The sequence below is a fragment of the Hyla sarda genome, chromosome 1 (genome assembly GCF_029499605.1).
Source record: "Hyla sarda isolate aHylSar1 chromosome 1, aHylSar1.hap1, whole genome shotgun sequence".
Classification (NCBI taxonomy): Eukaryota; Metazoa; Chordata; class Amphibia; order Anura; family Hylidae; genus Hyla; species Hyla sarda.
The window spans coordinates 224206153-224232980 of record NC_079189.1 but is presented as its reverse complement, the minus strand read 5'-3'; the positions used below and the strand labels follow the sequence as shown (position 1 = coordinate 224232980).

General features: G+C 41.1%; 1 protein-coding gene across 4 annotated transcripts in view; it reads left to right on the top strand.

Annotated features, from left to right (window-relative positions):
• Positions 1-11281, top strand: part of PDE6B (phosphodiesterase 6B) — a 107686-nt gene extending 96405 nt beyond the window's left edge. For all 4 annotated transcript variants that reach the window (XM_056551925.1, XM_056551926.1, XM_056551928.1 and 1 more), the window contains 3 exons: positions 4840-4923; positions 9629-9785; positions 10797-11281. In XM_056551925.1, coding sequence (XP_056407900.1) covers positions 4840-4923; positions 9629-9785; positions 10797-10861 — 306 coding nt within the window. In that variant the 3' untranslated portion in view covers positions 10862-11281. The remainder of the gene's footprint in view (positions 1-4839; positions 4924-9628; positions 9786-10796) is intronic.
• The last annotated feature ends 15547 nt before the right edge of the window (positions 11282-26828 follow it).

Here is a 26828-nt window from a genome sequence, read left to right as displayed (position 1 = left end):
TATATGTTCTCCTCATGCTACCGCCACCTCCACGCTGTGTCATTGAGCCTATATATGTTTTACTCATGCTGCTGCCAACTCCAGGCTGTGTCATTCAGCCACTATATGGTCTCCTTATGCTGCCGCAAACTCCAGGCTGTGCCATTCAGCCACTATATGGTCTCTTCATGCTGCCACCACCTCCAAGCTGTGTCATTCAGCCACTAGATGTTCCCTTCAAGCTGCCACAAACTCCAGGCTGTGTCATCAGCCACTATATGGTCTCCTCATGCTGCCACCACCTCCAGGTTGTGTTATTCAGCCACTATATGGTCTCCTCATGCTGCTGCAAACTCCAGGCTGTGCCATCCAGCCACTATAGGGTCTCCTCATGCTTCCGCTACATCCAGGCTGTGTCATTCAGCCACTACATGTTCTCCTCATGCTGTCGCCAACTCCAGGCTGTGCCATTCTGCCACTATATGGTATACTCATGATGCCGCCACCTCCACGCCATGTCATTCAGCCACAATATGTTCTACTCATGCTGCTGCCAACTCCAGGCTGTGCCATTCAGCCACTATATTGTCTCCTCATGCTGCTGCCACCTCCAGGCTGTGTCATTCAGATTCAGCTACTATATGGTTTACTCTTACTGCCACAAATTCCAGGCTGTGTCATTCAGCCACTATATGTTCTCCTCATGCTACCGCCACCTCCACGCTGTGTCATTCAGCCACTATATGTTCTACTCATGCTGATCCCAACTCCAGGCTGTGCTGTTCAGCCACTATATTGTCTCCTCATGCTGCCGCCACCTCCAGGCTGTGTCATTCAGCTACTATATGGTCTACTCTTACTGCCGAAAATTCCAGGCTGTGTCATTCAGCCACTATATGTTCTCCTCATGCTACCGCCACCTCCACGCTGTGTCATTCAGCCACTATATGTTTTACTCATGCTGCTGCCAACTCCAGGCTGTGTCATTCAGCCACTATATGGTCTCCTTATGCTGCCGCAAACTCCAGGCTGTGCCATTCAGCCACTATATGGTCTCTTCATGCTGCCACCACCTCCAAGCTGTGTCATTCAGCCACTAGATGTTCCCTTTAAGCTGCCACAAACTCCAGGCTGTGTCATTCAGCCACTATATGGTCTCCTCATGCTGCCACCACCTCCAGGTTGTGTTATTCAGCCACTATATGGTCTCCTCATGCTGCTGCAAACTCCAGGCTGTGCCATCCAGCCACTATAGGGTCTCCTCATGCTTCCGCTACATTCAGGCTGTGTCATTCAGCCACTATATGGTCTCCTCTTGCTGCCGCAAACTCCAGGCTGTGTCATTCAGCCACTATGTTTTCTCCTCATGCTGCTGCCAACTCCAGGCTGTGCCATTCAGCCACTATATGGTCTCCTCATGCTGCCCCCACCTCCACTCCGTGTCATTCAGCCACTATATGTTCTACTCATGCTGCTGCTAACTCCAGGCTTTGCCATTCAGCCACTATATTGTCTCCTCATGCTGCCGCCACCTCCAGGCTGTGTCATTCAGCCACTATATGGTCTACTCTTGCTGCCACAAACTCCAGGCTGTGTCATTCAGCCACTATATGTTCTCCTCATGCTTCCACCACCTCCACGCCGTGTCATTCAGCCACTATATGTTCTACTCATGCTGCTGCCAACTCCAGGCTGTGCCATTCAGCCACTATATGGTCTCCTCATGCTGCCACCACCTCCAGGCTGTGTCATTCAGCCACTATATGGTCTACTCTTTCTGCCGCAAATTCCAGGCTGTGTCATTCAGCCACTATATGTTCTCCTCATGCTACCGCCACCTCCACGCTGTGTCATTCAGCCACTATATGTTCTACTCATGCTGATCCCAACTCCAGGCTGTGCTGTTCAGCCACTATATTGTCTCCTCATGCTGCCGCCACCTCCAGGCTGTGTCATTCAGCTACTATATGGTCTACTCTTACTGCCGAAAATTCCAGGCTGTGTCATTCAGCCACTATATGTTCTCCTCATGCTACCGCCACCTCCACGCTGTGTCATTCAGCCACTATATGTTTTACTCATGCTGCTGCCAACTCCAGGCTGTGCTGTTCAGCCACTATATGGTCTCCTCATGCTGCCGCAAACTCCAGGCTGTGTCATTCAGCCACTATATGGTCTCCTTATGCTGCCGCAAACTCCAGGCTGTGCCATTCAGCCACTATATGGTCTCTTCATGCTGCCACCACCTCCAAGCTGTGTCATTCAGCCACTAGATGTTCCCTTCAAGCTGCCACAAACTCCAGGCTGTGTCATTCAGCCACTATATGGTCTCCTCATGCTGCCACCACCTCCAGGTTGTGTTATTCAGCCACTATATGGTCTCCTCATGCTGCTGCAAACTCCAGGCTGTGCCATCCAGCCACTATAGGGTCTCCTCATGCTTCCGCTACATTCAGGCTGTGTCATTCAGCCACTATATGGTCTCCTCATGTTGCTGCCAACTCCAGGCTGTGCCATTCAGCCACTATATGGTCTCCTCATGCTGCCCCCACCTCCACGCCGTGTCATTCAGCCACTATATGTTCTACTCATGCTGCTGCTAACTCCAGGCTTTGCCATTCAGCCACTATATTGTCTCCTCATGCTGCCGCCACCTCCAGGCTGTGTCATTCAGCCACTATATGGTCTACTCTTGCTGCCACAAACTCCAGGCTGTGTCTTTAAGCCACTATATGTTCTCCTCATGCTTCCACCACCTCCACGCCGTGTCATTCAGCCACTATATGTTCTACTCATGCTGCTGCCAACTCCAGGCTGTGCCATTCAGCCACTATATGGTCTCCTCATGCTGCCACCACCTCCAGGCTGTGTCATTCAGCCACTATATGGTCTACTCTTTCTGACGCAAACTCCAGGCTGTGCCATTTAGTCACTGTATGGTCTCCTCATGCTTCCGCCACCTCCAGGCTGTGTCATTCAGCCACTATATGTTCTAGTCATGCTGCCGCCAACTCCAGGCTGTGCTAATCATCCACTATATGGCCTCCTCATGCTGCTGCCACCTCCACGCTGTGTCATTTAGCCACTATATGTTCTACTCATGCTGCCGCGAACTCCAGGCTGTGACATTCAGCCACTATATGGTCTCCTCATGCTTCTGCCACTTCCAGGCTGTGTCATTCAGCCACTATATGGTCTCCTCATGCTGCCACAAACTCCAGGCTGTTTCATTCAGCCACTATATGGTCTCCTCATGCTTCCGCCACCTCCAGTTTGTGTCATTCAGCCATTATACTGTCTCCTTATGCTGCCACCAACTCCAGGCTGTGCCATTCAGCCACTATATGGCCTCCTTATGTTTCCATCACCTCCAGTCTGTGTCATTTAGCCACTATATGGTTTACTCATGCTGCTGACCCTGGGACATTACCTAAACATTTTTATGGTAGCACTAGCTACCATAAATCTTCCATTTAAATTTTAAAATTCATATTTTAATCTTAGGGATTGTGAAGCCCTATAGTCTCCTCATGCTGCCACCAGCTCTAGGCTGTGTCATTCAGCCACTGTATGGTTTACTCATGCTGCTGGGCCTGGGACATTACCTAAAAATGTTTATGGTAGCACTAGCTACCATCATTCTTCAATTTAAGTTTGAAAATTTATCTTAGAATCTTAGGGATTGTGAGGCCTCATGCTGCCGCCAACTCCAGGCTGTGTCATTCAGCCACCATATGGTCTCCTTTGCTGCTGCCAATTCCAGGATGTGTCATTCTGCCAGATTATGGTCTCCTCATGCTGCTAACACCTCTAGGCTCTGTCTTTGTGCCGCCATGTCACTCCTTGTTAGATTGGGTTTTGTGGTCATACAGTATTAGTTCAAAGTAAACACCGGGACATTAAACTTGGGAATCTAATATAAATCTTACATTTAAATTTAAAAAAATTGATTTAATCTTTTCAAGACTGAGGCCCTATGGTCATCCCTGTCATATTACCTGTGGAATTATCACTAGAATCCAATGAAACAGCTTGGAGCTATAACAGTGAACCATAACTGATTAAATGAAGCATTCGCACTTTCACAGTCAGGGGGGCTCTGAGAGGCAGGGGCTGGAACAGGTGGATTCAAATTAAATTAAATAAAAATTACATCTAGACGCTCTGCGGCAGTGATTCTAATAGCGATACCTGTAATCTGCATGTCATACTGAATAACAGTATTATTTCACTAACACAGCACACTCCCTATGCATGTTAGGACAAGGCAAAGTGTTCTACACCCCTATTGAGCCAGAATTAGCCGTTCGCCATCAATAAATCTGGACCGAAAATTCGGCAAATCGGTCAAATCGAATTTTTCAGAAATTAGCTCATCTCTAACTATAGCCCTGTAAGTTTTCCCTTATATCAGATGTCTATCAGGATAATTCTTGTTTAAAAAGGGCCACAGTAGGGAATCAGGGAGGTGAGTAGTGCTTAGGTAATTTTTTTTCTAACCCAGTCTAGTAATTTTTATTCATTATAATAAAACTACAATAGGTGAGGGTGAATTTTTATGGCTTTAAATTTACATAAGAATTTACATGACCATTATTGATATGCAAAACCTGATGAGGTTGTTAAAACATGCAAGGCAGTCATCTATCTATATAACTAGTATCTAGTACTGCTACTTAATGTCCGTTAGATTGTGTGAGATACACTTCACATTAAATTAGGAATGCTACGGTGCTTAGAGTCTAATAGAGAATTTGTATGCATCTGTGAAAATAATTTTCCTGACAAGTAATTATTTCTAATAATATGCCAATAATGTCTGATTATTTCTTAATATATAATCTGTTATTCCAATTACAGCCAATGATGGATAGAAATAAAGCTGCAGAACTGCCAAAGCTCCAGTGCGGTTTTATTGACTTTGTCTGCACGTTTGTATATAAAGTGAGTAATTAACTGATAAGAGGAACATATATCTGAATGGAGGTCATGTCTTTTCATATTAGCCTGCCTTTAAACCCTTTCAGAAGAATATTGGGAGAGATTTATCAAAACCTGTGTAGAGGAAGAGTGGTGCAGTTTCCCATATCCAAGCAATCTGATTGGTTGCTATGGACAACTGCACCACTTTTCCTCTACAAATATTTTGATAAATCTACCCCATTGGTGTATATCTGCAAGGTATTTTTTTACTTCTTAAAGAAGCAGTCGAGGACTTATTTTTTATTTATTTATTTATTTATTTATTTATTTATGTTTGTGTGTATATAATTTAGCATAGGCTACTATTTGAGAATAATGTAGAAAATAATGTGCTTACCTGCTTTAGCTGATATGCCAGGCATGGGCTAGGCTCCATATTCATTGTAAATCCAGTACTGAAACAGTTCCGTAATGCAGCCTAAATTTCCTATAAATCCTATGGCTCTGCAGAGAGATTGGGTGTGGCATTTGATCACTGCACCTGGTCTTATAATTAGGCTCCTAGCTGCTAGCGTTCAGCATGATGAACTCATTAGAATCATAAGTGGGTTGAGGTCAGTTTACATTATCTGCAGTTATTGATATGTTTTCTCATTCAAAGCATTATATATTAAAATATAGCCATGAAATAAAAGTGATTTGACCTATAATCACAATTAAGGTCTTTTTGAAGATGTGCAATATTTAGACTATGTTTGCGTGTTGAATTTTTGCTACATTGTTCACGTCGTTTATGCTGCAATTTTCGAAGATTGCAGTAAAAATGACAAATTCTTATCTTGATTTGCACAGTTGTGGTTAAATAGCATCTTTTTTGTTACAATGCTGGGAAAATTATGGCAAAAACTGAAAAAACACATCAAGAAGTGCAATGTGTATACACTGCCTCTTAATATATGTATATCTACTATATACCATATATACTCGACTATAAGCCGACCCGAATATAAGCCGAGACCCCTAATTTCAACCCAAAAACCCAGGAAAAGTTATTGACTCGACTATAAGCCTAGGGTGGCAAATACATCATCACCGCCTGTTAATCCCTTCATCAGTGGTCTTCAACATCTGCGGACCTCCAAATGTTGCAAAACTACAACTCCCAGCATGCCCGGACAGCCGATGGCTGTCCGGGCATGCTGGGAGTTGTAGTTTTGAAACCTCTGGAGGTCCGCAGGTTGAAGACCCCTGAGGCCTTCATCATCATCCAGACCCCCCTTTAGTTTTCTACTCATCTCCCCTCGGTGGGAAGGAAGGGTGAGCTCTTCTGGGCCATCTATGCTGCAGGGACCATCCGGTGGAGAGGGTTAGTCGTTCCAGGCTGTCCATCTTCACTGGGATGCCCTCTTCTCCGCTCCGGAGTAGTGATGTTGCCTTGACGACGACGCACAGGGACGTTCATGCGCAGGGACGTCACAGACCAGCTCACCCTTCCCACCGAGGGGAGGTGAGTAGAAAACTAAAGGGGGGTCTGGATGATGACGAAGGCCGCAGTGGTCTACAACCTGCGGACCTCCAGATGTTTCAAAACTACAACTCCCAGCATGCCGATGGCTGTCCGGGCATGCTGGGAGCTGTAGTTTTGCAACATCTGGAGGTCCGCAGATTGAAGACCACTGAGAAGGGATTGACAGGCGGAGAGTTCACTCAAGTATAAGCCGAGGGGGGCGTTTTTAGCACGAAAAATCGTGCTGAAAAACTAGGCTTATACTCGAGTATATATGGTATCCTGAACTTCTATATAGATAGCAGCAGCAGTATACAGATAAAGCCAGGAGTTGGGGGGTTTGTGAGCTAGCAGTAGCTATTTAATGGTGATGATGTTATTTAGTTCACAGGAAGTCAGCTGACCCAAGACTGACTTCCTTCCATGCATTAAGCTATGTAACTTTCTGTGGGTCACATGACCAAATTAGATTAATGAAATGCATAAATGCAGCTGTGCTGGAATGAAACAAATGGCGCTGTACAATTAGTGATAGGGAGTACGCACGCTATGGGCAAAAACAACACACTGCTCAGTGCCTTTTTCTGGGCTTTCATCATTTTTATGGCAAGAATAGCACATCATACAGATTTTTTTTTCCCATCAAATAAAAACTAAAACCTTGACTAAACCTCTATGATCCCCAAGTCAATGGGATCCTTTTTCCAGCATAAATAATACAAAATAATAATAATTTTATTTACATAGCGTCAACAGATTCCATAGCACTTTTTTGGGGTACAAATAAAGTCAAGTATCAGACATGACAATATTACACACTAAATATTCAAACAGGAGAAGTGAGGGCCCTGCTCGGAAGAGCTTAATTTTGGGTAGTGGGACTCTCAAGGTCCGTAAGGAGAGGTCATCAATGTAAGGTCCTAGGAAACCTCTTTAAAGGGGTACTCCACTGGAAATAAAATCAATTGGTGCCAGAAAGTTGAACAGATTTGTAAATTACTTCTATTAAAAAATCGTAATCCTTCCATTACTTATCAGCTGCTGTTATGATCCACAAGAAGTTACAAGAAGTTCTTTTCTTTTTGAATTTCCTTTCTGCCTGACCACAGTGCTCTCTGCTGACACCTCTGTCCATGTCAGGAACTGTCCAGAGCAGGATAGGTTTTCTATGGGGATTTGCTCCTACTCTGGACAATTCCTAAAATGGACAGAGGTGTCAGCAGAGAACACTGTGGTCAGACAGAAAGGAAATTCTAAAAAGAAAAGAACTTCCTGTGGATCATACAGCATCTGAGAAGTTGGTGTATATCTGCAAGGTATTTTTTTTACTCCTTAAAGAAGCAGTCTAGGACTTATTTTTATTTATTTATGTATGTTTGTGTGTGTATATAATGCAGCATAGGCTACTATTTGAGAATAATGTAGAAAATAATGTGCTTACCTGCTTTAGCTCATGTGCCAGGTATGGGCTAGGCTCCATATTCATTGTAAATCCATTACTGAAACAGTTCCGTAATGCAGCCAAAATTTCCTATAAATCCTATGGCTCTGCAGAGAGATTGGGTGTGGCATTTGATCACTGCACCTGGTCTTATAATTAGGCTCCTAGCTGCTAGTGTTCAGCATGATGAACTCATTAGAATCATAAGTGGGTTGAGGTCAGTTTACATTATCTGCAGTTATTGATATGTTTTCTCATTCAAAGCATTATATAGAGAAATATAGCCATGAAATAAAAGTGATTTGACCTATAATCACAATTAAGGTCTTTTTGAAGATGTGCAGTATTTAGACTATGTTTGCGTGTTGAATTTTTGCTACATTGTTCACGTCGTTTATGCTGCAATTTTCGAAGATTGCAGTAAAAATGACAAATTCTTATCTTGATTTGCACAGTTGTGGTTAAATAGCATCTTTTTTGTTACAATGCTGGGAAAATTATGGCAAAAACTGAAAAAACACATCAAGAAGTGCAATGTGTATACACTGCCTCTTAATATATGTATATCTACTATATATCCTGAACTTCTATATAGATAGCAGCAGCAGTATACAGATAAAGCCAGGAGTTGGGGGGTTTGTGAGCTAGCAGTAGCTATTTAATGGTGATGATGTTATTTAGTTCACAGGAAGTCAGCTGACCCAAGACTGACTTCCTTCCATGCATTAAGCTATGTAACTTTCTGTGGGTCACCAAATTAGATTAATGAAATGCATAAATGCAGCTGTGCTGGAATGAAACAAATTGTGCTGTACAATTAGTGATAGGGAGTACGCACGCTATGGGCAAAAACAACACACTGCTCAGTGCCTTTTTCTGGGCTTTCATCATTTTTATGGCAAGAATAGCACATCATACAGATTTTTTTCCCCCCCATCAAATAAAAACTAAAACCTTGACTAAACCTCTATGATCCCCAAGTAATGGGATCCTTTTTCCAGCATAAATAATACAAATAATAATAATTTTATTTACATAGCGCCAACAGATTCCACAGCACTTAACAATTTTTGGGGTACAAATAAAGTCAAGTATCAGACATGACAATATTACACACTAAATATTCAAACAGGAGAAGTAAGGGCCCTGCTCGCACGAGCTTAATTTTGGGTAGTGGGACTCTCAAGGTCTGTAAGGAGAGGTCATCAATGTAAGGTCCTAGGAAACCTCTTTAAAGGGGTACTCCACTGGAAAAAAATGTTTTAAATCAATTGGTGCCAGAAAGTTGAACAGATTTGTAAATTACTTCTATTAAAAAATCAAAATCCTTCCATTACTTATCAGCTGCTGTTATGATCCACAAGAAGTTCTTTTCTTTTTGAATTTCTGCCTGACCACAGTGCTCTCTGCTGACACCTCTGTCCATGTCAGGAACTGTCCAGAGCAGGATAGGTTTTCTATGGGGATTTGCTCCTACTCTGGACAGTTCCTAAAATGGACAGAGGTGTCAGCAGAGAACACTGTGGTCAGACAGAAAGGAAATTCTAAAAAGAAAAGAACTTCCTGTGGATCATACAGCATCTGAGAAGTACTGGTAGGATTAAGATTTTTTAATTGAAGTAATTTGCAAATCTGTTTAACTTTCTGGCACCAGTTGATTTAAAAAAAATGTTTTCCAGCGGAGTACCCCATTAAGCAATGATCGAAATACTGAAACCCAACTTCAACATTGCATGAATATTCTGGATAAATACTAAAAAATATTCTATCACCTATAGGAGTTTTCTCGCTTCCATGAAGAAATTCAGCCAATGTTGGATGGTTTGATGAATAACAGGAAAGAATGGAAGGCTCTGCAAGATGAGTATGAGGCCAAAATGAAGGCAATTGAAGATGAAAAGAAGAAAAAGGAGGATGAACTTGCAGCAAAGAAAGGTTGGATAAAAATGTTTAGAAAATTGTTTTCCATAAAATGTTTGGAACATTCCTGTCTGACACCACAGTCCTTACACAAATGGACTCATTTACTAGTGCTGAATGCTGGATCAGTTCCATTGATTCTCAAAATGATGATATTGCCCATGATAATGGAAATTGTCATTTATTTTTGTTAAGGTGACTATTAACTAATTTTACTCTAAAACATTTACCAGTAAGAGAAATTAGTTGTACTATATCTGCTAATAAGTTAGCAATGATCTCACTAGGGCAGAGTTCACACCACGATTTGTGCCTCTGAGGTGAACTGTCAAAATGACCTTATGATATCCGTGCTCGGAAAGGCACAGGTCCCATTCATTTCAGTGGCCTGATCATGGTCAGCTAGTGACTACGTTCAGGTCATTTTTTTCAATGTATCTGAGTGCTGTGAACCATGCTTCTTAGTCCGAGCCAAAACTTGTATATGCTCGAAAAATGACCCAAACATGGTCACTAGCTGATTAGACTGGGACCTTTGAAATGAAGGAGGCCTGTACTTGTCCAAGCATGGACATGTCATTTTGACAGTTTTTCAAAATCTCTGTGCCTCAGAGCCACAAATTGTGGTGTGAACAAAGCCTTAACCACAGTATCGTATCAGTGTTACCTCTTACTTTGGTTTCCCGGTCCCACACAATATATTTAATGATATTAGCCTTAATCCATAATCTTTCAAATCCTCTTTTGCCAAAGTCACTTTAGTTATTTAATCAATGTATTTTCAGTCAGCTGTCCCTGGCTGCCCGAGCTGACACAGCATATTCTTTTGTAAGGTAGTGTATGTCCAATATGTTACAGCCTGGACTATCATTCCGCAAACAGTAGGTCATAGGAAGTTGGAGACCTCTTAATCCAAAATTGTGTTTCGGAAGTTTGGTCAAGTGACATGTAAAAACCTGTCCATAGGATAAAACAGGTTGCTGAAGCCTACATCTAAGTCTTGAATTCTGTCTTTTCTCCTTATAGCTGCTGCTGCCGGAACTGGTGGAGGGGGTGGTAATTCCAAATCTTCAACATGTTCAATCATATAACTATAAAGTTCCGAAGCAACACAGTTTTATACAATATGACCCAAAACACTTTATTTGTTGTTGTACTTTTTTAATGATCTCTTATGCTACAAACTCAGCTAATTGTTGTCATGGACTGAACACATGTGGTCTGGAGGTTTGTAAAGTAAAATTCTTTTTACTAAAGCATCAGGATTTACCCGATACACTTTAATCTGAAGAAGCATACAAAGCCTATATATACAACGCCTATTTACTTTGCCTAACGTTGACTCTTCCTTTAATAAAATATTGTTTATTCTCACAATATTCAGAAGCTAAATGTAATACAATCAAGAAAAATTATAATGTCTGGCTTATAACCAGCTAGACAAGCTACACCAATCTAGTGTTAAAGGGGTACTCCGGTGCAAAACCATTTTGTTCAAATCAGCTGGTTCCAGAAAGTTAAACCGATTTGTAAATGACTTCTATTAAAAAAATCTTAATCCTTCCATTACTTATTAGCTGCTGTATGCTCCACAGGAAGTTGAGTTCCTCTTTACAGGCTGACCACAGTGCTCTCTGCTGACATCTCTGTCCATGTAAAGAACAGTCCAGAGTACAAGCAAATCCCCATAGCAAACCTCTCCTGCTCTGGACAGTACCTGATACGAACAGAGGTGTCAGCAGAGAGCACTGTGGTCAGATTGAAAAGAATATACAACTTCCTCTGTAGTATACAGCAGCTGATAAGTACTAGAAGGATTAAGATTGTTTGAATAGTAATTTTAAGTAATTTACAAATCTGTTTAACTTTCTGGCACCAGTTGATTTAAAAAAAATAAATAAATGTTTTCCACCAGAGTACCCATTTAACCCATAACTGCCTAAACCCTAAATCCTAAACCCTACCTTACAGCTCACACACATATTCAATAAACAAAATGGGTACATGCATGGCACAAGTCCGGCGCAGTAATGAATATGGTGCTGTTCTTGTCCATGCATCTGTGTCTGGTAGTGCAGCTAACACAACCCATCTTTATTTACCTGAATAGGGTTGAGCTACAGTTTCACATACAAATGTACATACAAATACAGTACCATGTTGGACACTGCAGTGAAGAAGCCATGGCACTTCATCAATCTCTGTGGACAATTTATTTTGCTGGTGGATGTAGTTACTGTTTAATGCAAATATTTATTTTCGATTTTCCACCTTTATAGATCCCATATATTTGGTAAGGGCAATGATGTTGCATTTATTTTTTTAACTCCCAAGAACCCTTTATGTGACAAAACAGAAGTAAGCTACACCTATGGTATAAAACATTCAAGATGCAGATTCATCCTAATTCTACAATTATAAGCCATTTTGACAATGGAATCCGACAAAGTAATAAATGATGGCTGAAGTTGCTCTATATGTGAACATGAAAATTTATATAAAATACTTTAGAAGACCTTTGTAATGTATGATATGACAAATTAAAGGGGTTGTTCAATCTTATCATATTTATGACCTATCCTCAGGTCGATATTAAATCAGTAAACAAAGGTAAACATTGAAGGGGCTGCTGTACTTGTACACGCACCATGGCCTTTTAAATAGCTGTTCGCCAGCTGATCTAATATTGATTGGCTATTCTGAGAAATAGGTCATCAATTTTGTAAAGCTGGCCCCTTTAAGACTGTATAGCATATCTAGAATATAGGGTATGTTTATCATAGTGGCTGTATGTTTATATCATTGCTATAACATGAATCTATGCAAATTGATTATGCAGTGTAAATAAAGTTTTTTTCCAATATAAATGCCATACATTATTCACTAAATTATTGCGTTCTCTGTGAATTATTTGATGTGAACAAAAAGAGGATTATGACATGGAATTGAGTCATAATTAAATAAAATGTTTTCATATCAATTGATATTAATTGGTGTACAGATATAAGGGAGTTTTTTTTTTTTTTTTGCTAATGCTTTGCTTTGCTCTGTAATAGTTTTTGTTTTATTTTCACACTATTTTTTAAACTGTTTATTATGATATGAACAAATAAAAGAATACAACGCAGTGTACATCATTCAATTAAGAAGAAAATGCAGCCGTCAAATAAAGCATCGCATACATCAAAGGAGAACAATAGTAGCGAAGCAACCTTCCCACTCAACCTTCCTATGTATGGCGAACCAAAAAAAAAACCGAACAACACAGAAGAGAACAAAACAAAGAAGACGATGAAACAAGGGAGTATAAATAATGAAAAAGCTTGAAAGTGAGGAGAGACAGAAAAAAAAACAACAAGGGAAGTAGGGGAGCATCCAAAATATAAAAGGGGAAAAAGAAAAGATTAGGAGGGGGCAGGGTTTAAGATGTTACGGAGAGTGGTGAATCTATTAGCGGAGTAATTGGTATTAGGCGAGTTTACCAGGCGCCCCAGACCTTCTGGAATTTTTTGGGACACTTTCTATGTTTAAAGACTAAGTACTCATAGGTGAAAGTAGTATTCATTAGTTTATTCCACTCCGAAAGTGTAGGGACTCTTGGAAACATCCACTTTAGAGCAATGGTCTTACGGGCCAAGAATAATGTTTCACACTATTTTTAAATGTGCACCTTATTTGTTGAAGATCAACTCTACTTTAGCACCCAGTGTCAGGCAACTGCTTCCAAATATAATAAAGTAATGGGATGCATTAAACGAGGTATATTTACTCATAGAAGAACATCGTTTTGACTTAGTTTTGTGTCAGATCACACATGGAGTATTCTGTACAATTTTGGACACCTGTATATTAGAAGGACACAACTGAATCGGAGGGGGTAGTTGGAGGATTACAGTACCTAAAGAAATTGTCAAGTTAGGGGTTATTAAGCTCGGAGACAAGATTTCTTAGGGGGGATCTGATCACAATGTACAAATATATGAACGGACAGTACAGAGATCTTTCTAGTGATCTTTTTATACCTAGGCTGGTAACCATGATAAGGGGGCATCAGCTATGTCTACATTTTACCCTAAACACAGACGGGAAGTCTTTATTGTAAGAGCAGTGAGACTATGGAACTCATTGCCACATATTGTGACTCATTAAACAATTTCAAGAGGGGCCTGGATGCCTTTCTTAAAAAAATGAAATAATGCATTATATAGTTAATAGATTTCTGGAGGAATTATGTTAATATAGAGATTTATTCTGAAGGAATTTATCCCCTAGTTTGCCTTTCCCTGGATCAACATAGTAGGGTTATAGGCTCTTGTCTTTTTTCATCCTTACTTACTATTAGTGTTGAGCGGCATAGGCCATATTCGAATTCGCGAATATTCGCGAATATATGGACGAATATTCGCCATATATTCGCGAATATTCGCATATTCGTTATATTCTCGTTTTATTTTCGCATATGCGTAAATTCGCGTATGCGAAAATTAACATATGTGAATATTAGCATATACAAAATCATCATATGCGAAAATGCGCATATGCGAAAATTAGCATATGCTAATTTTCGCATATGCGAATTTTCGCACGCCAGTCTCACACAGTAGTATTCTTTACACCACACAAGCTGGAAGCAGAGAGGGATGATCACTGTGATGTTTACTGTGAAAAAAATAAATAAATAAATTTATAAATAAATAAAAAAACGAATATTCGTAATTACGAATATATAGCGCTATATTCGCGAAATTCGCGAATTCGCGAATATGCGATATTCGCGAATAATATTCGAATTGCGAATATTCGTGAGCAACACTACTTACTATGTAACTACAGTATGATTCTATAATCTGAATGCGTTATCTGAACAAAGAACCATTATGTGCCTATATCTCCAGAAGATGGCAGCAGAACACTTATGACTTCGCTTGCTATTCCTTATGAAATAACACTGTTGGAGCACCTTTTCTCATTTGTCTTCATTGTTCTGTTTCTCAGTTCTTTAACTTGAATATTTAGAAATAAAGTGGAAACTTGGTCCCCTATACAGTCTGGCACTGTCAACACTGAGCAGAGTTACTCCTAAGTGTCAGTTGTCAAGTTATTCATACATTTCTAGCTATTGATATTTCACAGGGCCTCCGTTGGGCTCTAACACACAAACAATGGCCCCATTTGTGCTCCCTACATGGAAGTTATAGATATACAGAACCACAGGTACCAGATAAACGACAACCATACAGAACTCGGAGACCCCCTGTAGTGGTTTCCTGTGTAAATCGTAATGTAAACTTAATAATATATTTCCAAAAAGAGCAACCAATCTCTTCTTTGTTGTAAAAAGTGACCACAGGATTAAGACCCCAGTGTCTTTGAGTTTTTTTGTTTTGTTTTTTAAAGCATTACAATAATAGAAAAGCATTTCACATGGGTATCATTTTAATCGTATTGACCCGCAGAATAAAGAATAAATAAAATTTTTTACTGTAAGTGTACAATGTGAGAACAAAACCCTCCAAAATTAGCAAAATTGCGGTTTTCTTTTCCATTTCCCTGCACAAATAAAATTTCTTTGGTTTTCCCATACATTTCATGGTAAAGGACAATTGGTTGCACAGAAAACAAGCCCTCATATAGTTCTAAGGATGGAAATATAAAAGAGTTATGGCTTTTAGGAGGCTAGGAGGAAAAAATAAAAATGAAAAAATAAAATTGGGCAAAATGGGCTGTGTCCTTAAAGGGTACTCCGCCCCTAGACATGTCTGATCACGGGGGTCCTGCCGCTGGGACCCCTGCAATCTCTGTGCAGCACCTGGCATTTGTTTAGAATGATGAGGGCGGCGGGGTCGTGACGTGCCACACCCCATTGCATTGAGGGGGAGTGGCATGACGTCATGAGGGGAACAAAATGTTCCGAATGCTGTAGCAGAAGAGTACCCCTTCCATAGGTTAAAATCTGATGCTCTGTTATATTGCTTTAACAAAAACACAAAAAAAAATTTGTAATCCATCTTACCTTTTTTTTTTCTGTAAAAAAAAAAAAAAGTCATATGGTTGTTTTTTGTGAGGAGAGTTGTACTTTTAAATACACTATGTTAGTGTTCATTAACTTTTATTAAATTTTTTGGGGGAGAGGGGTATTTTTGTGTGTTTTATATGTATGCTGCTCACCGTACGGTAAAAATAAAAGAACTTTATTCCCTGGGCCAGTACCATTACAACAAAATACATTTATATAGTTTTACTACTTTGGAACAATAGAAACACTTTTTCTTTTATAAAAATATAAAATTGTGTTGCCACACTCCAAGACCCATAACTTTTTTACATGGAGAAGGCTGTTTTTACAGGAAGAGGGAATGGGTAGTAAGATTTAGATTCAAATGTTAAAAAAGAGTTATAATTTTCTTTAAACATTTTGGAATTGATCTTTCAATTCTGAGCTATATCCATCAGCAAATATCTTTCTTGTGTATGTTTAATTTAACCCCTTCCCAACCCGTAACAAACACTTACATCATGGGTTGGGAGGAGAAGCATAGGGCGGAATCGGTGTTGGCTGTTTTCTGCAGCTGATACCTGCTATTAAAGATTAACAGTGTTCCTGCCAATGCCAGCCATTTAAAGGGATATTCCAGAGGGGGGAAAAATCATATCAACTGGTGCCAGTGAATTAAACAGATTTGCAAATTACTTCAATTTAAAAAACTCAAGCCTTCTTGTACTTATCAGCTGCTTTATGCCTGGGAGAAAGCTGTGTAGTCTTTCCAGTCATACATGATGCTCTATGCTGCTACCTCTATCTTATGTATGTATAATTTAACCCCTTACCAACCTACGACATATAGTTACATCATGGGTTGGGGGAAAAGTAAGCAGGATCGATAGCAGATGTAAGCTGCTATATGCAGCTGATACCCACTGTTAAGGACTAGCATCAATGATGCTGCCAATGACAGCCATTTAAAGGTATAAAAAAAAAATTCAAATCAACTGGTGCCAAAAAGTTATACAGATTTGTAAATTACTTCTATCTAAAAAATCTCAAGTCTTCCAGTACTTATTAGCAGCTTTATGACCTGGAGGAAGTCATGTATTCTTTCCAGTCAGACATTGTGCTCTCTGATGCCACCTCTGTCCATGGCATGAACTGTACAAAACAGTAGCAAATCCGCATAGCAAACCCCTCTTGCTCTGTAAAGTTTCTGAAATGGACTAAGGTGCCTTGTACCACATAGGTTGTCAATGACTGTTTTAATTTTTTACAGTAATAGATGGAGAGGCAGAACTATCTATACTGTATTTTAAGGCTATTTTCATTGTGTCTCACTGTGTTTGTCCAACCCAATGTATACCCCTGACATATACCTATGATAGATGCCACTCAGTAACAACTGTTATTCATAGACACCAAAAGTATCCCTCACAACTTTTTTTTTACTGTATACTTGTAACACCTGCGCTTCGGCCAGACAATCTGGCCGTGAGCGCTCTCTTGTCTTGTCCCCGCTGCCGGCAGGGCTGGGATTCGCATCGCGGGACGTGCCCGCATCCGAATCCCAGCCCGTCACTCACCTCCCTGATCTTCCTGTCCTCACAGTCCTGGCGCATGTGCCCCCGCCTCCTAGGGCCCCTGTGCGCCAGAGCTCTTACATTTAAAGGGTCAGTACTCAATTAAGTGTATATACATGCACCCTGTCTTTAACCCCTTCAGGACGGAGCCCATTTTGGCCTTAAGGACCGGAGCGTTTTTTGCACATCTGACCACTGTCACTTTAAACATTAATAACTCTGGAATGCTTTTAGTTATCAATCTGATTCCGAGATTGTTTTTTCGTGACATATTCTACTTTAACATAGTGGTAAATTTTTGTCAATACTTGCATCATTTCTTGGTGAAAAATCCGTGAATTTGATGAAAAATTTGAAAATTTTGCATTTTTCTAACTTTGAAGCTCTCTGCTTGTAAGGAAAATGGATATTACAAATACATTTTTTTTTTGGTTCACATATACAATATGTCTACTTTATGTTTGCATCATAAAATTGACGTGTTTTTACTTTTGGAAGACACCAGAGGGCTTCAACGGTCAGCAGCAATTTTCCGATTTTTCACAAAATTTTCAAACTCAGTATTTTTCAGGGACCAGTTCAGGTTTGAAGTGGATTTGAAGGGTCTTCATATTATAAATACCCCATAAATGACCCCATTATAAAAACTACACCCCCCAAAGTATTCAAAATGACATTCAGTCAGCGTTTTAACCCTTTAGGTGTTTCACACGAATAGCAGCAAAGTGAAGGAGAAAATTCACAATCTTCATTTTTTACACTTACATGTTCTTGTAGACCCAAATTTTGAATTTTTACAAGGGGTAAAAGGACAAAATTTTTACTTGTATTTGTAGCCCAATTTCTCTCGAGTAAGCACATACCTCATATGTCTATGTAAAGTGTTCGTCGGGCGCAGTAGATGGCTCAGAAGGGAAGGAGCAACAAGGGGATTTTGGAGAGTACGTTTTTCTGAAATGGTTTTTGGGGGGCATGTTACCTTTAGGAAGCCCTTATGGTGCCAGAACAGCAAAAAAAAAACCACATGGCATACCATTTTGGAAACTAGACCCCTCGGGGAATGTAACATGGAATAAAGTGAACCTTAATACCCCACAGGTGTTTCACGACTTTTGCAAATGTAAAAAAAAATAAAAAATTTTTACCTAAAATGCTTGTTTTCCCAAAAAAAGTTTATTTTTAAAAAGGGTAATAGCAGAAAATACCCCTAAAAATTTGAAGCCCAATTTCTCCCGATTCAGAAAACACCCCATATGGGGGTGAAAAAGTGCTCTGCTGGCGCACTACAGGTCTCGGAAGAGAAGGAGTCACATTTGGCTTTTTGAACGCAAATTTTGCTCTGGGGGCATGCCGCATTTAGGAAGCCCCTATGGTGCCAGGACAGCAAAAAAAAACCCACATGGCATACCATTTTGGAAACTAGACCCCTCGGGGAACGTAACAAGGGGTTAAGTGAACCTTTATACCCCACAGGTGTTTCACGACTTTTGCATATGTAAAAAAAAAAATTTTTTTTTCCCCTAAAATGCTTGTTTTCCCAAAAATTTTACATTTTTAAAAAGGGTAAAAGCAGAAAATACCCCCCCAAAATTTGTAACACAATTTCTCCCGAGTACGGCGATACCCCATATGTGACCCTAAACTGTTGCCTTGAAATACGACAGGGCTCCAAAGTGAGAGCGCCATGCGCATTTGAGGCCTAAATTAGGGACTTGCATAGGGGTGGACATAGGGGTATTCTACGCCAGTGATTCCCAAACAGGGTGCCTCCAGCTGTTGCAAAACTCCCAGCATGCCTGGACAGTCAACGGCTGTCCGACAATACTGGGAGTTGTTTTGCAACAGCTGGAGGCTGCGTTCTGGAAACCGTGGCGTACCAGACGTTTTTCATTTTTATTGGGGAGGGGAGGGGGGTTGTATAGGGGTATGTGTATACGTAGTGTTTTTTACTTTTTATTTTATTTTTTGTGTTAGTGTAGTGTAGTGTTTTTAGGGTACAGTCGCACGGGCGGGGGTTCACAGTAGTTTCTCGCTGGCAATTTGAGCTGCAACAGAAAGTTTGCGGCAGCTCAAATTTGCAGCCAGATACTTACTGTAATCCTCCGCCCATGTGAGTGTACCCTGTACGTTCACATTGGGGGGGGACATCCAGCTGTTGCATAACTACAACTCCCAGCATGCCTGTTGGCTGTCGGTGACTGCTGAGAGTTGCAGTTTTGCAACAACTGTAGGCACACTGGTTATGTATCACTGAGTTTGTGACCTAACTCAGTGTTTCACAACCAGTGTGCCTCCAGCTGTTGCAAAACTACAACTCCCAGCATGTACGGTGCATGGTGTACGGTGACTGCTGAGAGTTGTAGTTTGCAACAGCTGGAGGCACACCGGTCATGAAACACTGAGTTAGGTAAAAAAAAACTCTGAGTTTCACAACCAGTGTGCCTTCAGCTGTTGCAAAACTACAACTCTCAGCAGTCACCGACAGCCAACGGGCATGCTGGGAGTTGTAGTTATGCAACCAGCAGATGCACCACTACAACTCCCAGCATGCACTTTAGCTGTTTGTGCAAGCTGGGAGTTGTAGTTATACAACAGCTGAAGGTACACTTTTCCATAGAAAGAATGTGCCTCCAGCTGTTGCAAAACCATAAGTCCCAGCATGCCCATAAGGGAATGCTGGGAGTTGTGGTGGTCTGCCTCCTGCTGTTGCATAACTACAGCTCCCAGCATGCCCTTTTTGCATGCTGGGAGCTGTTGCTAAGCAACAGCAGGAGGCTGTCACTCACCTCCAACGATCCAGACGCTGCAGGTAAGTCCCGCCGCCGCCGCTGCTCCTGGGGCCCCGATCCCAACATTAACGCCGGGGATTGGGGTCCCCAGCACCCGGGGTGCACGTCCCACACCCGCTCACGTCCTCCAGAAGAGGGGCGGAGCGGGTGCGGGAGTGACACCCGCAGCAGGCGCCCCGATTGGTCGGGCGGTAATCCGGCCGACAAATCAGGGCGATCGTGAGGTGGCACCAGTGCCACCTCACCCCTGCAGGCTTTGGCTGTTCGGGGCCGTCAGAGACGGCCCCGAACAGCCAGTAATTCCGGGTCATCGGGTCACTGGAGACCCGATTGACCCGGAATCGCCGCAGATCGCTGGACTGAATTGTCCAGCGATCTGCGGCGATCGCCGACATGGGGGGGCATAATGACCCCCCCTGGGCGATATGCCGGGATGCCTGCTGAACGATTTCAGCAGGCATCCGGCTCCGGTCCCCAACCGGCTAGCGGTGGGGGCCGGAATTCCCACGGGCGTATGGATACGCCCTCGGTCCTTAAGGACTCGGGATGCAGGGCGTATCCATACGCCCTATGTCCTGAAGAGGTTAAGTACCAGCTCCTCCCTTGTATCCCTGCCGGATCTTTGTTGCCTTTGTGCCCTAGAGAAAGCTACTGTGTTTCTGTGTTCCTGATGTCTATGTACCTGTTCCTTGTTACCTGACCCCGCACCTGTGCCGCCTTCCCTGACCTACTGCTACCTCAACCTCGCCTTGCCAGTGTCCTTTTGAGCCACGCCACATCCCAGCTACCTGTGTGGACAAGTCGTGCCGGGGGGTAGCGACCTGGGTGCTATCTGCCGCAGCAAGGCCATCCCGCTTTGCGGCGGGCTCTGGTGAAAAGCAGCGGCACTTTAGACTCCGCTCCCTGGGACAGCTCATGTCATAATCCACACAGGTCCAGGGGATCCCCCACCTGCCATTACCGTAACAATACTTCACTAGGAAGCAATGCAGCATTCTGTTTAATTACATGCTGCAAACCCTGATGTATACCACCCAAATAGAGTCCAAAATGACAATATTTTTGCCAATGTCAGGTCATGGGGATTTATGGATACATTTACTGTACACATCTGATCCTTAATCTACACATAGGGCAAAGGGGCACTGTAAATGTAGTGTGAATATAGTTTTAACCCCCTTAATGACATTGGACATCCTGATCTAGATGATACACTCTCTTTAGGGCAAAGGAATCTACTGCTTTCAGTAACATACTCTCCATCTGTTTACCTTTGTCAAGCCTGTGTAGGATAGGATACTTTGAACTCAATGTTCAGCTCTTACAATAGTCACTCCTTGTTTTGGCTACGCATCATAAACTACATAAAGAAAATAATCATTTGTCAATATGACTTGTAACATAAGTGTGGTCTTTTAGCCAAAACAACCTGCTTATTCAGGGGCTATCCATATTTCCAACATGATTTTCCTTATTCACTCAAAGCCAACTATTTATATATTGCTAGTTCAATATTCACAAGAAGACATGTAAAGGATACAGTGGCTCTTTTCATTTGTAGTATTATCGTTTAAAAATACAATGTTACAATGTCTGTAACTCACTTTTTCCTGACTAGCTAAGCAGATTGGTTTTATTTACCTTTTTAAAAATATTGGAGGACAGAACCATTGGAAGTTTCAAACTCATCTGAATAATACAGATTAGAAATAATGTCTAAAATCATAGCAAAGTAAGCAATGAAGCATTCAGTTTAATGATTCTTGAATTGGATGCAGAAAACCTTGCACCACCTACAGAAAGAGCCATACTGATATATAGAAGTGATTTTCCTGCAACGTATTTGCAGCACAGGAACATATGTGGTGGCCCAGTATTGGAGGTGTTACCCTGTGCTCCTGCTGTCCTGTCAGGCAGCCTCCTTCAGTGTCCTCAAGGCCCCCTGCACTTGTTTGCCCATTGTAAATATGTTTTACCTTGTAAAGTGTTATAAAATGTAATGTTGCTTTAAGAGTTATACCATGTGATATGTCATGTGATTGTTACCGAGGAGGTACCAGTGACCAGATGATCCCAAGAGTGACCTATGGGCTCCCTGCTAGTCTCCCCCATATAAGCCCTGGGTGGGGCTAGCGTCTCTCTCTTTGAGCTCTGCTCTTCTGCTAAGCTGAGGTCCAGTGCAGTAGTGTCTAGTGTGTGTGTCCAGAGTGTTGGAGGCCTCAAAGTCAAGTCCTGCAGCCAAAATCATTTCAAGTAAGCTAAAGTCACAGCTTTATGAGTTAAGTCAGTCCCTGTCATCTGTCAACTCAGCGTGGTCTGCATTCAATGGTCCAGTCCTACTACAAGTCCCAGCAAGCCCTTAAGGTCTCTGAGTCACTGGTCACCTCCTTGGGCCCTGGCTGAACTGTATAGACTTTACCATCTGTCTACCCTCAGTAAAGCTATCGTTGTCTGTAACTTGGCATCGGAGTCTTTATTGCTGCTGTGCCTAGCCCAGGATCCAGCGGTATACCTTCCGGTGGTTATAGGCTAAACCACGCCTTGAGGTCACGAATACAAGGGGTTAATGCCATCTGCCTCTAGGGTAACAACATCTGCCCTGCACCACACACCCCGCTACCACACATACTATAATACTGTCACTTTTTTCAGAATAAAATTGACTTCTGCATTCTCTTATGGTTAGTATACTTGCTATACATTTTTAAGAATTATTTTAATTCATGTATCCTATGTAAATAAAGCCTGCATATCATTCCAGGTGAGTTTTAAGAATCATGTGCAGGGGCACATCCATACATTTTACTTGGGGAAGTTGGGTCCTTGAACTGCAACTCTACTCCAATACCAAATGGATTTCTAGTTCTTCTCTGTTCAACGTAGTGGCAAGCACTATTAGCTATGGCCCATCCTCCTTCTTTACTTCTTAAATCCACAAGAAACATTGCTATGTTCAACTGTACTCCCTTTTGAGACTCTTTTCTTTGTACTGCAACTGCAATGCACTTCTCCTACCCTTATAAATGAAAATATATGGCGTGGTAGAGGAATCAAGCCTCAAATCAGACGCCAAAATAAATTCAGATCTCAGACGTCAAAATTATTTCAAAACTCAGAACGCACCACTAAATAATAATAATAGTATTTATATAGTGCCAGCAGATTCTACAGAACTCTATAATTTTGGGAATGCAAATAAAGACAAGTACCATACATTACAATATTATACAGTAAATATTCAAACAGGAGGAGTGAGGGCCCTGCTCATAGAGAGCTCATAGAGAGCTTATAGACTATGAGGAATTGGATTGTCAAAAGGTAAAACGTCCTTTTATTAAAACTATGGTCCAGCCATGTTTTATAAATAAGGTAGGTTACATAAAGGAGGGTGAACCAGTCACTAGCTAATCTCTCAATGTCTAAAGTGCTTAGAGCGTAAGAGGGGACTGCCGAACATGTTCCCAGTGGTCTCAAAAGGGGGTAAAGTGATAGTAGGGGAGGACAATTAGGGAACGCTATAGGTCTGCTTGAAGAGTTGTGTCTTAAGGTTTAAAACTGTGGATGTAAAGTATAAGTCTGAGGAGACGGGAGTGAGCGGTACAGTATTCCGTAGATTTTTTTTTATTTGACTATGTTACATGGGCTATTAAGTTAGTGTAGTTCATAATATAGTGCTTGTACCTGTGTGTGATGGTTTTCTCACAATTCTTATGTGATTTTCATTCCAATATTTATTTTTACCAGCATACAAAATTACTGCTGTCTCTGAATTTTCCCAGCTTGCAATGCAGTCGAGACCTGACTCACTAGTCAGCTGATGACAGGGAGCCTGTCTGCTTCAATGGGTGGAGAGAGCAATCTGCAAGTAATGCAACAGCTGGAGACACCCTGATTGAAAACCATAGGTCTGCAGCTCATTTATGTTTCAATGGGTGGGGTAGCTGATGTGTGGGAAAGAGGAAAATGGTATCATGGGATTTGTAGGCAAACAGGAAAACTGAAAACAGGAAATACAAGTTCAGAGAAAGCTAGCCACAGTGTTATGGTAATCTCACGGCATAGCCATTTAGCCCAAGACAAGCGCAGATCCTTCCTGATGCCCGTATGACACCTGATGCCCATATGAGGAACTGTCCAGAGCAGGAGAAAATCCTCATAGCAAGCCTATGCTGCTCTGGACAGTTCCTGACACGGACAGAGGTGTCAGCAGAGAGCCCTGTGGACAACATAAAAAAGAAATTCAAAAAGTAAAGAATTTCCCCTGTAGCATACAGCTGCTAAAAAGTACTAAAAGGATTAAGATTTTTTTAAGATAAGTTATTTACAAATCTGTTTAACTTTCTGGCACCAGTTCATAAAAAAAAAAAAAAAAGTTTTCCACCAGAGTACCCCTTTAAGAAGAGTATGGCTTCGGCATTTAGGATGGATTAAGACCGCAACACCAACATTAAAAACTATTTACAACATAGATCCAGCAACTGAATAAAAACAGACCAAACCTTTAAACAGATACAAACCCCAAACCAGACCCCATAATTAATGCAGACCAAAGGAATGACGTGGAGATGCAAAAATCCCCAGGTCCAAAAGGGGGTGCTTCTGAGCGGCGCTCTCCTCTTCTTAGATCACGGCAGTTAATTAGGCCATAAAAACCAGCATGGAAGCCGACTTATAGTAAAACAAAGAAGATTTATTTAAGAAAAGGAACAACGTTTCGAGGGGCGGGAACCCCCTCTTCGTCAGGTTCTGATTGGTGGTGCATTCTGACGTGTCTTATATACACGTCAGAGCCCGCGAAAATCATTTCATGTAATCACATAATTATATCCTGTGAAAACCTTCACAACAATACAAATTAAACATTGATTCTTACGTAATAAAAATGAATACGTGATGGTACACAGAGTGTTAGAACATTTAGTGTTTTCCAATGTAATTGTCAGTATCACTCGGAAGCTGGGCTCTTGAGGACAATCATTGTCTGGGTCAGTTTCTACATTACAGCGCTTCAGTGGGTGCGCGCTCTAGATGAATGAAGAAGCCGATCTCTGTGGACATTCACGGGAGCGGCCGTGGTCGAGATGGGAGACCTTCTGGGGTCAGGGGGTATTTTCATACTTTTATCCAAACAGTGAGTTGATGGACTTTTGGTGTTCGTGGTATGTTATGGCGGGGGAAACAAGTCGCACCACTGTGGCTGTCAACTGTGGGCGGAGGGACCTACTAGCTGTCTTCGCAAACTCCAGAGCGGGCAGCAATGTGGATGGAAAACACCGTGGCAAACACCAGTGCTAATACTAGCCATATATGGGCCAAGGAACATTCATATAGTGTATATATTTAGATATATAAGTATAATTATATAAATATAATTTTAGCCGCTGCAGTAATCAGTGTAATGAAGGGAAAGGGACATTTCGTCCCAAGACGGAATTACCGGGGTGGTTAATATATGGATAGCTAATTACTGACCAGAATTAACGGGGTATGCAAATACAGATCAAGTTCTCATATAAACTCATTGTATTGGGAGGGGAAGAAAGAAGGAGAAAAACTGAAAAATTTTAAGATGGATACAGATAAATGCACATGAATCTTATATAAATATCCATAAGGGGTGGGTTCCATATAAATGCATTGCGATAGATGGTAAAATATCATGGTAAAATATCATGTGAATCAAGTGATTTACATGGTAAGCAAAAGAAGGTATTGGTACAGAACAAATTACAGAACAAATTGATATTAACAGTATTTTTAAAAAGTTTTTAAATTATTTATAAACCCTGATACCTCAGGTATTATCAAGTTTTATGTGTGGATATATATTTTGTATATAGCCATTTCCATCTATATATATTATCATTTTTATATAGTTTTTTTGTATGTTTTTGAGAATTGATATATTCAATTATGTTATATTCCTTATTACTACAGGGATGAAAGAATGGGGGATAATTAGGTATGGATTTATTAACTTATAAGTTCCACCGCTTCATTTAGCCCATTACACAGTTTCTTACATGTCAAACAGACTTTGTGGTCTACCTTATAGAATGTCAATGCGGCAAACAGTATGTGGGACGGACCACCCAACCTCTACATTTGAGGTTAAACCAACACAGATCCAATATAAAAAGGAAATATATGTTCCATGGTCTGTCAAGACATATCTGCCAAGCACATGAGGGAATATCAGCCCAATTTTCCATCACTCCGCTGGAACAAATCCCATCAGAAAATAGGAACAGGTTTGAGACCCTTGCCAGGAAAGAAATGTATTGGATTTATAGTCTCCAAACACTCCAGCCATATGGGCTAAATGAAGCTGTGGAACTTATAAGTTAATAAATCCATACCTAATTATCCCCCATTCTTTCATCCCTGTAGTAATAAGGAATATAACATAATTGAATATATCAATTCTCAAAAACATACAAAAAAAACTATATAAAAATGATAATATATATACATGGAAATGGCTATATACAACATATATATCCACACATAAAACCTGATAATACCTGAGGTAGCAGGGTTTAAAAATAATTAAAAAACTTTTTAAAAATACTGTTAATATCAATTTGTTCTGTAATTTGTTCTATACCAATACCTCCTTTTGCTTACCATGTAAATCACTTGATTCACATGATATTTTACCATCTATTGCAATGCATTTATATGGGACCCACCCCTTATG